General features: G+C 41.8%; 1 protein-coding gene across 9 annotated transcripts in view; it reads right to left on the bottom strand.

Moving 5' to 3' along the window:
- ARHGAP12 (Rho GTPase activating protein 12) overlaps positions 1 to 13571 on the bottom strand; it is a 94291-nt gene that overhangs the window by 76905 nt on the left and 3815 nt on the right. For 8 of the 9 annotated variants that reach the window (XM_029077605.2, XM_007667801.4, XM_016227456.3 and 5 more), the window contains exons 2-3: positions 6579 to 6641; positions 157 to 882 (exon numbers count right to left, since the gene is read on the bottom strand). In XM_029077605.2, coding sequence (XP_028933438.1) covers positions 157 to 813 — 657 coding nt within the window. In that variant the 5' untranslated portion in view covers positions 814 to 882; positions 6579 to 6641. The remainder of the gene's footprint in view (positions 1 to 156; positions 883 to 6578; positions 6642 to 13571) is intronic. The other variant, XM_007667800.4, reaches the window with a different exon arrangement.

The raw sequence follows: 13571 nt of genomic DNA, 5'->3' as shown, positions 1-13571 counted from the left end.
CTTCGTTTCTTTTGCCCACACCATTTTTACGCTCCTCTTTCTGCCTTCCTTTTCCTTGAAACAATCATTCTGAACCTCTCCTTCCCCTGAATTACTTTTTTTTCCAAATAAAAAAGGTTGGGATTTCTGCTTTGTTTTCAGTTGTACTTTTCTTACCCGTATCTGTTCAGTAGAGCTGCTGCTAAGCTCATCACCAGATTCAGAATCTTGAAGAATTCTTTCTGAACCTTCTCCAGCAGAATCACAGAACTGTTCATGGGAGAAGCTGGTTTTCTCCACATCCATGAACTCTGGGCCTGGAAATTGCCCCATTGAGTGTATTCTGTGCTGACTGGGAACTTTTGGAGACTGAGAGTCACTGCCAAACTTTCCATTATTATGGGTAAGGTCCAGGCTTAGAGTCTGACTTGAGCTATTTGGTCCAAAATTCTGATTGGCGTCACGAACGAGACTCGTTGCAAGAGCAGAAGATGACTTTCCAAAACTTGAAAGCTCTGGTGATGATTTGTTCACATTTTCTGAAGATCTCTGTAGGGGCATATCCTGAACCAGTTTTTTAGGGTTGTTTGGTAGCTTAATAGGGGGCATTAATGCTTTGCGAGTTACTTCCTTAACATATTGAGCAGGGACATAAAATGTCTTGGAATCCTCTTCTGATTTGACTTGCCACCAGTCGTCGTTTGTCTTTTTCACCAAAATGTATCGTTCTCCTTGTTTTATCTTAATTGTTTTACCTTTTGCAGGGTATTCATAGTCATATTCCACTTCAATATACACTTGTCCTGAAAAAGTCTTCCCACCTCTGTCAGCCATTTTTATTCAGTGTTATTCACCTCTCCGGGAAAAAGGTGGTCTGCATTGTTTTTGGTTATATCAAGACTGCTATTGCCATTTGAAAAGAAAAAAAAGGGAGAATGGAGAGAAGAAAATGAGTTAAATCATTTTAAAACATTTCCAACCATGTAATCATTTCACTTGAGCCATTAGCAGATAAGTTTTCAACAACTCAAACTCCAAATGCTAATGAATCAAGACTACTGTGTTCTAGATCACACGTTCACTGTATATCAACATAAAAAACCTGCTCCCCTCATCATGCTGCTGCATCTAAACGTGACCATAGCAGCTGACAGGAGATGACAAATGGGATAATCATTCTGGCAACCAGATGGCTATAGAAGAAAAAAAGAAAAAAAAAGTGAGAAATTGGAAAGAGTAGCAATAACAGAAGAGGGGAGAGGTCCATTCATTCTCTAAGCTTCTTTACCTTTTTCTGCAGAATTAGAGAGCCAGTAAGGACCTTAAAATGGCATCCAGTTTAATCCCTGACTCCAGGAAGAACATATCAGCCAGGGTTTCTCAAATACTGTAGCTGAACCTTTTGACAATTAAGTTGAGAACAGATTTCAACTGGATGGATTATGTGCAAATAAGCACTGAATACAATCCATTAACAAAAATGCTTTTTTGGTTGGTGGCCTCAGCTGGCCATCTTTAAGAACCACTGGCATAAACCATGAAGAGTAGATGGTTGTCTGTCCTCTTTTTCTAAAGTTGCCCTGGGTAGTCTGTTAAAGTTTTAAATTTCCCTTAAAATCATGAGGAAGCTTTGAAGACTGTGGAGACAGAGCACCCTAAATCCATTTTCCTAGCACCACTCCTTGTAGAATATAATTGAGCAGCTTTGTAACTTTTAATTGTGAATAACTGCACTTCAATTAAACAAAAAAACTGATTTTTTTAAAAACTTTTCACCATTGCTGGGATTATGCCCTATCTAGTTGAAAGATCAGTGGTGGCCACATGGCCCAAGGACATTTTCCCTGTATAAGTCCAGGAGGGACTGAATAAAGATGCTGCCTTGGTTCACCTCTCCCAATTGCCATTCTGGGGGTAAGCGCTGGCCCACTACATGGGATCTTTCCCTGTTCCTTCTAGCAGGACAGGCAGGTCCTTCTATGAGAAGCAGCGTGGCTTAGTGGATAGAATACGTGCCTGGGAGTCAGAAGGACCGGGGTTCTAATCCTGATCCACCACATATCTCCTTTGTGACTTTGGGCAAGTCACTTTAACTGCTCTGGGCGTCAGTTACCTCATCATTAAAAATGTGGATATGAGCCCCATGGGGGACAGGGGCTGTGCCCAACCTGATTAACTTGTATCTACCCTAGTGCTTAGAACAATGCTCGGCACATGGTAAGCACTTAATGAGACCCATAATAGTTATTATCATTATTATTTTCCTGCTCTACCTTCCCCTCTTTTCTAACACTGGGAAAGTTGTGATTGTTGAAATAGAGATGGCCCTGCTAAAGCAGCAAGGAGCCCGAAATCTGTTCCTTTAACAGGAGTGATCTGCAGTTCTTAGCAGCATGGTTGCCCTTGTTAGCTTTGTTTTTGATTTATTAGGTTATTCCTTTTCCTGTAGGCCTTGGACCAAATCTGATTCATTATTCTTGGACATTTCTCCAGAACTCAGTGCTCTGCACAAAATGCTTAAATGCAATAAGCACACTTTCAAAGACACTGAAATCCCACCTCACGGAGGAAGCTTTCTCTGATTAACTTAGTTCTTCTCTTGACATTACATCATCATAATCATCTCAGCACTTTCGCATAGCACCAGTATTTTGGAGTCATACTTCCTGCTGCACTTTCGTATGTATCGATTTACATATTCAACTATTTAAGTACTCCTCTGTAAATTATAATGTTCCCCCTATCACTTTACAGTGAAAACTCCTTGTGAGCAGGGAATGTGTCTCCTGCATCTATTTGTATTCTACCAAGTGATTAATATGCTTCCAACTTAACTATGATTTGCACACAGTCTGAGATCAAATACAACTGGTTGATAACTAATTTAAAAATAACTAGACAACAATCAACTTTGGTGACCAAAAAAAAAAGTCATTTTGTTTATAGAAATCAATGAAAACTGTGTGAACATTTTCTGTCTTACTGAGATTCACTGGACAGATTTACAGAGGTCTTAGTTATTCAAATTTTTTTCCCTTTCTCAGCTATAGTCTTCCCATTCTTACTGTATTAGTTTTGAAAGAGCTAAAGAAAAATAGATTCCTTCAGGTGAGTCCTGTAAATACTGTCATTTGATAAGATGATCACAGAGGTGTGCTAAAAGAAATTATCTCAGGTCTGACCATTCTTACTGAAGGTTATCTATACTGGGAAGTCACAAGAAACAACCCCTTCCTAATTACAGTCTAATTATTTGGGTTTGCTTGCTACCGCCTAGGGACTCCACATCTCTTTTAAGAATCACTCTTGTAATCAAACTTGCTCTCTGCAATTCAAGCCCATTTCCACTTATGTGGTCTTCTGTAAAGACTGGTCCAAAACTAGTCAGCATCCTATTCATATCCATTTCAATTTCCTCCCTTACCCCAAAGATGAAAGAAGGGACTCAGACATCAGGACCCGGCCCATAATAGATTCTTTTTGGGCAGGCAAAACACCTGTTCTGGAATCTATTGTTATAATAGATCTACATCGCCTGGTTCTTGAATCTGCTGTTACAATAGGTGTACAAAAATCTGTTGACTGTTTTAAAGAATGTGAGTCACACTGGAAATGCATGTGATCATTCTATTAAGTTTCTTAATTGAGCACAGTAACATTCAACATATTTTTTAAAAGCCTGAAGAAAATGCTCATTTGCTTGATTTCCCTCCTACAACCTACCACCTTAAGAGGGTTTCAGAGACTGTCAGATAATTTTAGCTCTCCCACATTAGAGCCATTACAATAATAGTCTTTCCCTAGATGAGGCTAGCGGTCACTCCTTTCAAAGCCTATCAACCATGTTCTTAAATTGACTTGAAAGATCCCAAGTACACTCAGTTCTATAACCTACCTGGGGATTAGATTCCTAATGATCTCCGCATTAAGAAAAACTTGTATTATGGTACATTTGCCCTGAGCCACATTGTGTCCATTACCACAACCATGTCTTGCAAAAGCACATCATATTTTCCTCAGATGTGGATTGTAGAAAGAGATTTCCCTGACAGAGTTCTATCAAAACTGTAAAGGGAAACAGTGTACTTTCCACCTTCTAAACGTTGGACTGATTAAGAGTTCAGCCTTTGGACTACTCTGGCCTACAGCACAGGAACAAATGTCAGTTTCAGGGATTTAGAGCCCCTGAGGTACAAGTCGAAAAATGCAGGCAGGTCTACTGACCTTGCTCTGATCCAGCCTGCTCCAGAATATTGAGTTTGGAAAGTCCCTAGAAGAGTAAATTAGTTCCAGACCCATCGGTAGGCTTAGAGCGTTCTGGGATGAAAAGGAGCGCGTTCTGGGATGAAAAGGAGCCTGGAGCCTCTTGTTTTCCAGAGCATTTTGGGAGAGGACTGATTTAAGCCTGAACAACCGACATATTTTAGGATACTAGTCCAACCATGTGCTCCAGAGCCCGGCCTAAACTCAGTGAACATTTCAGAGGAAAAAAAAAAGTTTAAATCCATTTGGCTCACTCAAGCCCCCAGTGTTTTTAATTACTCATATGGCAGGTCTAACAATTACATGAAGGGTAGCCCTTTTATCTGAAACCTCCCTTTATTTCTGATTCCAGCGGCGTGGCCCAGGAGCTGCAAGTAAATGTTTACTCATTCATTCATTCATTCATTCAATAGTATTTATTGAGCACTTATTATGTGCAGAGCACTGTACTAAGCGCTTGGACTGTACAATTCGGCAACAGATGGAGACAAACCCTGCCCAATGACAGGCTCACAGTCTCATATTTACATGAACTTTCATTTTGGTTTCACCTCCAGTACAGATGAAACCAAAACAATGTGTCTTGTAAATTTGCACTTAGTATCCCTTCCTCTCTTCCTGCCTACTCGCAGGGACAAAGGTAGCAGCAGAAGAGAGACTGCTAAGTCCTGGCCCAAACCTGATAGAGTCCGGCTATTGTCCCGGTCATGCCAGCCCTTCCTTGGTCTGACAACCAATCAAGAGTATTTTTTGAGTGCCTACTCTCCCTTCCCACAAGAAGCTTCCAATCTAGTATAGGCATAAAATAATTTATCAATAAGAGCAAGGTGAGTCAGAGAATGTATAATGATTCATAGAGGGAAGCAACATAGCCTTGAGGAAAGAGCACCAGGCCTGGAAATCAGGGGACCTGGGTTCTAATCCGGGCTCTGCCACTTGCCTTCTGTGAGGACTTGGACAAGTCACAGCTTCTCTGTGCTTCAGTTTCCTCATCTGCAAAATGGGCACTATCTCTTCTCCCTCCTTTAGACTCTGAGCCCACATGGGACTTGGTCCAACCGGATAATCTTGTATCTACCCCAGTGCTTAGTCCAGTGGCTGGCACATAATAAGTGTTTAACAAACACTGCAAAAGTGTAACAGGAAGCAGTGAATTCAAAAGTATTAAGGTGCTGCAAAAGTGTTAAAATCAAAGGAGTCTTTGACATGGGGAAGGGCTCCAGCAATAGGTGAGGTTTCAGAAGGGTGTTGACACAATCCAGATGCAAACCCTAAAGGCTCCTCAATCCCAGAACTAGTTAAATTCCATATTTACAAATAGAGGGCCCCAAAACCAGCATGTAAACTCCTTTAGAGAATGTGAAATTCCTGTGGTAACCAACAGCGGGGGGGAGGGAGGCCACTGGCAAACCTGGGACAACAATTTACTAGACAACCTGGTCCTCATGGGCAGATATAAACTGTCTCTCTAATTTGGAACAAACCCAAGGATTAAGTCATTTTAATGGGCGGCCTGCAGACTAGGGTCAGCGCTTCCTGAGTGTTTTAAGACTAGGGCACATATCCAAACCCAGAGTCCAAAGCCCACCCAGTCTGAAACTGCACTCATAGGTCAACCCCGGGACCCTTGGGCCTGTTCCCAAAATCCCAGTGATTTTTGTCCAGAAATATGCTCGAAGAAAGTCATTAGAACACTTTGGTACCTCTTTTTTTTTTAATGGTATTTGTTATGCGCTTACTATGAGCCAGGCAAACACGGGGGTAGATATAAATTAAAAAGGTCGGACCCAGTCCTTGTCCTGCAAAGCGTTCACAGTCTTAATCCCCATTTTACAGAGGAGGCAACTGAGGCAAAGAGAAGTGAAGTGACTTGCCCAAGATCAAACAACAGACAAGTGGTGGAACCGGATTTAGAACCCAGGTCCTTCTGACTCCCAGACCTGTGCTCTACCCATTAGGTCAAACTGCTTCTTGGGTGTTTTGGAAGGCGGTGAATACCTCTTCCTTCACTTCCTTAAATAGCTAACACGCTGAGATAGCTCTCTCCTTTCCCTTGGTGAATTATCTTCCTCCATGCTCAATTTAGATCATGACTCCTAAGGTGGGAACGTGTTCGGAGTAACACCTCGCCCACTTTTGGCAGAGAATAAATGTCAATAAAGTTATTGATAAAATTTCGGGAAGCATCCTTTCATATTTGTGTTTTTCTTTCAACTTTCATTGTCAACGAAACAAAGTCTGAAAAATGGAGTAGGATTAAAGTTATAATTTTCATTTAATGGTCTTCTCTTTTTAAAGTAATCAAAAGTGTAGAAAAGTCATTTTTCAACACCTACCTTAGAAGGAAAAAAACAAAAACTCTACACCAATGAAGAATAGTCACACCAGAAAACTCAGACCTACAGGAGGAAAAAATAAGTTAATTAGAATCACGCAGGACCATTGAAAAAAGGCTAACATTGCGCAACTTTCCGAGAATTGAATATATGCCTGTTTCCACCAGTTATACACAAAATTAAAGTTTTTTAGTGCAAGTTTGCATACTTATCTTGCCTCAGCTTGCCCCACAAACACATCAAAGAGCCATTCAGGAACAGATTTCCTGTTTCATCACTCTCACCCACCCCAACACCTCACTACCTTACTGACTTGAACTCCCTTTTCTCTACATTGTTTCTTCAAAGACAGAAAGATTACTGCATTTGTTTCTTTATAACGGCCTCCTTTGCACTCTTTTTAATTAGATGACAATCAAAACCATTAAAATAATACAGATACTGACCCATCCTCCATATTTAAAAAAAGTGACACCATTGACAATGAATTGTGGCTGAAAAGGCTGAAGGAGAGCTGACAAACCCAACCACACAAGTTTCAAGCATCTGTACTTGCAGTAGCTGGTACTGTTTTCCTTTTTGCCTGACTCACAATTCTCTCCTAATACAAGCCCACACACCGCTAAATTGCAAAGTTAATAGTACTGTTAATGGAATAGCCATTCTTGTGTGAAGATATGGAAACAAGAAAAAAATAACCTATAGAAAGCAGTCTAGTTCCTTCCACTACCCCAGATTTTTTCACCCAAGGCTTCACCCTTCGAAGGATATTAAGAGCTTGCACAATACCCCTTGGCTGGAATGACTCGTAGGCTCAGAAGAAAGCAACAGTTCTCTTAAGGTTAAGTTACGCCTTCTCACAATAACTTCTTTGACACAAAGTTAGCATTCCCAAACAGAGACTCAAGACCCAATATCATGAAAAGCAAGACTAGAATTCAGAACTACTGATCCTGTATTCTTATTCAAGTTTTCTAAAGTTACAAGAAAGGAATACGCATGTGATGATTTTTTTTAAGGGTGCCATCGTTCTTTAAGGACAACAATGCAGCTTGGACTTTAGAAAAGTATCTTTGGCCTCTTCCTTCCACCAAGAGATAACATTTACACATTGGCCAAATGGATACTGTGCCTAAACAACCCAGAATAAAATCTACTTTCTATGACCACAGATTTTCTTTGTCTCTGGCCAATTTTCTAGTGTCAGACTCACAATAAACTTGTTTTCACTGGCAATGGGATAAACATGAAGAACTCAGGTCTCCTGACCCCTTCTTAGGGTCCGAAATCTTTCACCATACTCAAAGTGGCTAATTTTTGCTCAACTCCAGTTCAGAAAGGGATTCTTAGGTGACATCTTTCTAACACAAGGATGGACTCTGGAGGAGAGGGGATGACTGGGAAGAGGAAGGGAGGTTCCATTCCAGTGTCACCAAGGTTATAATGGGTGGGGGACCTTGTTTATAACATAGGTTTGGGGTCAAAAATTTACCATACTCACTAATGGAAAAAGATGAGCTTCAAACCTCTCTATATAGTAAGATTGCTCTTTACAGATCAGAGAAGTCACAAAATTATATTGGGGAAGGTTCTGGTGAGCACAAAATGCCAAAGGAAATATTTACGTGAGAGTAAGCCAGGTGGTGAGAAAAGAAAGGTGGGGGGGGGGGGCTCTAATTGGGAACCTTATTTAAATCATATGCTTCCCTTACCAGCTCCTACTGTCAGCCGTTAATGTACTTTTTCCCACAAAATGTATCCTGTATTACCAGGGTCACAGAGAGAATTCAGGGATCTCTATTTCATTGTGCTTAAATCTAGTTTCCTATTTTGTCTTCCTGAGATAGAGTCAAAGTGCAGTTTCTATTCTGCCAATAAACCTGACCTAGCCCCTCCTCTTTCTACTTCCTCCTCTTCAAAACCTACGCCACCTTCTAGGGACGGCCCCCAGATTCCAAAGGTCAGATGAAGAATCTGCCTCCTCCAAACATATGTCAAACAACCTCCCTCTCCAAGTCGACCACAACTAGACCTATAGAAAAGTGGGGAGAAAAAAAGTTGAATGCTTTTAAATGAAGGGTAAACATTGTGCTTGTCATTTTAGAGTAGTGCCTATGACTTGTATTTGCCCTGTGCCCAAGATGCGACCAAAAAACATCAATCTAGTTTGCAGCAAGACTTGAATTCCCAGGACACAAGGCAGATTTCAGCTTCCTCCTCTCCCCTTGTGAGCTTTCCTCACCTATAACTCCACCTGGAACTGATGAGAAGTTGGAATTTTGTAGGAAGGAAGACCTATCCCCCATCACCCCTACTCTTATTATATTAGGTGTTATTTTATGCCTTTGCTAGCTGCTTTGGTGCCATCTGAGAAGGCCCACAGAGGCTCAAGGCAAGGAGTAACTGTCTTGCACACCTGTCTTTCCTATTTGGAGTCCCCACTCTGGCACCCACTCGTGCTGTCTCAACATTGATGCTACCTCTGGAGCAGCACCAGGACTGACCTAGTGCAGCAATCAGCAGACTTTGGCATTAAGTTAACAATGCAAAAAGTGTTGCCTTTTGTTTTCACAGAAGGCACTATTCTGAACACTATTCAAAACATTTAAAAACTATTTTAGCAACATATATTCCAAAAAATAACAAAATGAACACAGATCTTCACCTCGTTCCTCTAACACCAACTTACTCACTGTGGCTCAATGGCTCAATTTTGTCTATCTCACCACCCGACCACTTGCCTAGATCCTCCTCCTGGGCCAGGTACTTCCTCCCCCTTCATGTCTGACAGACCACCATTCTCCCCACCTCCAAAACCTAAAACCTTATTAATAAAGTCATATCTCCTCCCAGAGCCATTTCTTCACCAACTCCTTCTCCCTTCTGCGTTGCTTGCCCACTTTAATTTGTACTGCTTAAGCACTTAATATTCTCCCCACCCTCAGTCCCAGAGCACTAATAAAGAGATCCATAATTTTTTTCCCATGTCTTTCTCTCCCTCTAGACTATAAGCAGGGGACGAATCTACCAACTCGACTGCACTGTATTCTCCTACACACTTAGTACAGTGTTCTGTGTACAGTAAGAACTCAAAAAATATTAGTCTTTCTCTGTGTTTCTTCCAAAATTTGAACTGTGGGGATAGGTGGCTATCCCATATAATTTGGAGAAATGGGACAAATTCCTGGTCCTACTCTATTGGCTTAGACTTCCTGTTCAAGGCAATCTTGAACAAGACATCTGCCAAACTAGGACACTTCCCCCCTTCAAAGCCTAACTGAAAGCTCACCTCCTCCAGGAGGCTTTCCCAGACTGAGCCCCCCTTTTCCTCTGCTCCTCCCCATCACCTCGATTCCCTCCCTCTGCTCTACCCCTCTTCCCACCCCACAGCACTTGTGTATAAAAGCATATATTTATTATTCTATTTGTTTTATTAATGATGTGTATATATCGATAATTCTATTTATTTATATGGATGCTATTGATGCCTGTCTACTTGCTTTGTTTTGTTGTCTGTCTCCCCCTTCTAGACTTTGAGCCCGTTGTTGGGTACGGATTGTCTCTTTGCCCAATTGTACTTTCCAAGGGCTTAGAACAGTGCTCTGCACACTGTAAGCGCTCAAAAAATAAGATTGAATGAATCTTTACAGGAGGCCAGATTCCAGCAGCATGCTTGCAACATTGCTCGCCAGGGTATTCTAATTACTATTACTCTACTTATTAAGCACCTAACATATCTAAGGGCTGAGGAAGATTATCAGTTTGGATGCAGTCCCTTGTCCCAAAGAGCTTACGATCTTAACTCCCTTTTACACATAAGGAAACCGATGCACAGAAAAGTGACTTGCCCAAGGTCACATGGAAAGTAGGCCAGAGGAACAGCATGGGCTACAACCCGGGTTTCCTGATTCCCAACCTATCCTTTGTCCTCTACAGTAAAGCCTAGGACTTTTGGGGGGAATTTTCCCACCATCAATAGAACACACCACTGGTGTTGTTTCCATAGGAGTGGCGTGCAGTAGCACTGAGCCACCCAATCTTTCTCATCCGTTCCTCCTGGGACCAGTAAACACAAGCTGCAGTACAGCCGACCAGGCCAAGAATGCACTCACAGTCTTGGAACCCAATATTCCTGAACTGCTGGGCTTAGTGCTTGGCACATAGTAAGTGCTTAAATACCATTTTATTATATTTTTTTAAACACTGGCCACTCAGTAGCCAAAGAGGCAGCAGTCTCATACAGTGACAGCCAATGCAACTGAAACATCCAGTTAGAAATGCTCTTCTGACCTCAAATGGGGAAAGGGACCCAACCTGGTTCCACCAGGCTATGACTGGAGGACCTTCAGCTTGTGGTAGCGCTGTGGATGATATTGCTGGTTACTTATCGGTCTTATCGACCACATTCGCACACAACACTGATAAAAATCTTGTCTTCTTGCTGTATCTCAAACCCAAAGCACAGATAAATATATTCACAAATATAGTGCTCTGCCAACAGGGCAAAACATACAAACTCATATCTGATTTCAGACAGTCACAATTTTTCCAGTTTTAGGAAAAATTACTTTCTCTTATTACTCCTGAGCCTGGACTCTAGAAAGAATGGCCTAAAAAAAATGGCTTCCTTTTGGAATCTGGGGTCACAGGAGAGTTCAGAGAAACCACAGTACTACTTAGGCCTCTAGAATGGGATTCTGAACTCCCCCTTGACCCCAATCCAAGGTCAGAAACTGGACCTCAGCCTCAGCCTCAACCTCTGCCCTGAGTTCTCCACAAGGGATGGGCTATTTTTATCCTAACCCTGACTCACGATTGCAAGGGAAGGAGGAGCTACCTGGACCTTGTTTCTGACCTGTCCCTTTTCCCTTTCTGCTGCACTTGACCTTTCCCTCTCCGGACCCCACCCTTTGGTTCTACAACAGGACTTAAGTGTCCCCTGCCTTTGCTGCAGGTTATCTATGGGCTGGCCTAGCTCAAAGTTCAGGTTACAAGAAAAGGGAATTCCCAAGCCAAGGGTGTAGCTCACAGGGGCATTCTCTGACTTTAGAAATGTAACTCAGGCCTCCCCAGACCAAATAAACTTGATTAACTGAAAGAAGTTCAGTCCCAATCTTTTCAGAGATGAATGTATGGTAATCTTGCATCTCGTAACTACCAATACTGTGGTGACTAATAAGGATACCCAGTTTCATCAGAATAAGGATACGGAAGTTAGATACACATATTGAACCTATTCAAATTTTAACAAATGGCCAAGGGAGAAGTCAGGACATAAAGGAAACCTAAGAAAGCCCAGTGTAGTAGGAAAAGCATGAAAAAGGGGAGAGAACTGGGGAAAAGCACCACCCAATACTGAGAGAGAAGTAGGGTGATCTAGTGGAAAAAGCATAGGCTTGGGAATCAGAGGACATGGGTTCTAATCCTCTCTCCCACTTGTCTGCTATGTGACCTTGGGCAAGTCACTTGACTTCTCTGTGCCTCAGTTTCCTCTACTGTAAAAATGGTGACTGACCTGTTCTCATTCCTGCACAGACTGTGAGCCCCATATGGGTCGGGGATTGTGTTCAAAGTGATTACATCTACCCCAGTGTTTAGAACAATGCTTGATAAAGCGAGCATTGATCTTTTATTTATATAGATATGTTTATATCTACATATAGATATATTTTAAATTTCTAATCTCATTTTTACAATTGTCCAAAGGAACTCCCTTCTTCCAAATTAACTTTATAATTGTAAAAGCAGTCCAGATAACATACAACTCAAATTTAAATTACCTAACTCAAAATATCCTCCAAAAACATAACTTTTTATTTTTCTCTGTTTGAATTACACTTGCCTGGGATCCTTTTAATCCCACCGGAATCTGTAGGGTGAAGTCCTAAAACCAACATCGCTAAACATACACATTTGTTTAGCAAATATCCCTTTGCTATGCATTACAAGTTTGTCCCAAAGTCAATTTTGATAAGCAGAGCTGCAGAATTTGACCTAAGCTTCTTGGCAGAATGACAGTAAAGTGCCAAAGAACAAACCGGGCAACTAGCTTTACCCATGCAAGAGTCTGCAACCCTCCTTCCTTCCTTCAGCCAGCAGCTCTCGTGTATGTAGATACACACGCTCAAACTTTGATCACTCCAGATGTAAATATTTTTATGTTTGTCTTCTCCATTAGAGCGTAAATTCCCCAGAGCTGGGAACACGTCACTTCTTTATTCTGCACTTCCCAAGGTTCTAGTACAGTGAACCACATCAAGTGGGTGCTCAATAAATGTTCCAATTACTACTAATGCTGAGTCCTTCCTGCCAAAGAGCATTAGAATCAAATGACGTTAATCTGCATGCAGACTGTTTGGAAACACTAGGTACAGATACAGTAATCTTTTTGCCGTCTGCTGTCTGCATCTAAGATGGAGCTAAACACCTCCAATTGCTATTTGTGACAATGAGAAGGAAAACATTCCTCCAAGAAGATTGTCCCCAGTGTTTCTGGGGAACCTCATTCTATCCCTAGTTGCCTCCCTTTCCATTTCTTAGAACTGCTTCCCGGAAGCTAGGAGACACCTAATTTTACTTGATTCCCTGTTTTATATGTCCTTTAAGCATTCTAATGGCCTTTCATTACCACTGGAATCCTTTCTACTTTCTCCTTTCATCAGCACATGTTCTCTTTAGTTACAGTTGATTCCCTCAAACTTGACCTTGCTCAAAGATTTTAAGATTTTTCACCTTTACAGTTATTCTGCAACTGAAAACTGATTGGGAGGAAGGGGAGGAAAAGGAGGCGATCCAATCGCCTGGAGCCTTCTCTTGCCGGAATTTACCTTGCCCTGCTCTTGAGACAGTTGGGATTGGACCACCTCCCAGGCTAGCCTTTTATTTAGAGCTTAGTGTTACAGCAACCCCTGCGGCTCAACTCCAAAGGCTTGGAAGGAGTAAGGAGCCACAGCTGGGGCACGGAGGGTGGAGACCCGAGGTGCATAAAGGAGA

The sequence above is a fragment of the Ornithorhynchus anatinus genome, chromosome 13 (genome assembly GCF_004115215.2).
Source record: "Ornithorhynchus anatinus isolate Pmale09 chromosome 13, mOrnAna1.pri.v4, whole genome shotgun sequence".
Taxonomy (NCBI): Eukaryota; Metazoa; Chordata; class Mammalia; order Monotremata; family Ornithorhynchidae; genus Ornithorhynchus; species Ornithorhynchus anatinus.
Note: the sequence above shows the minus strand (reverse complement) of the source record. Positions and strands in the feature narration are given on the sequence as shown.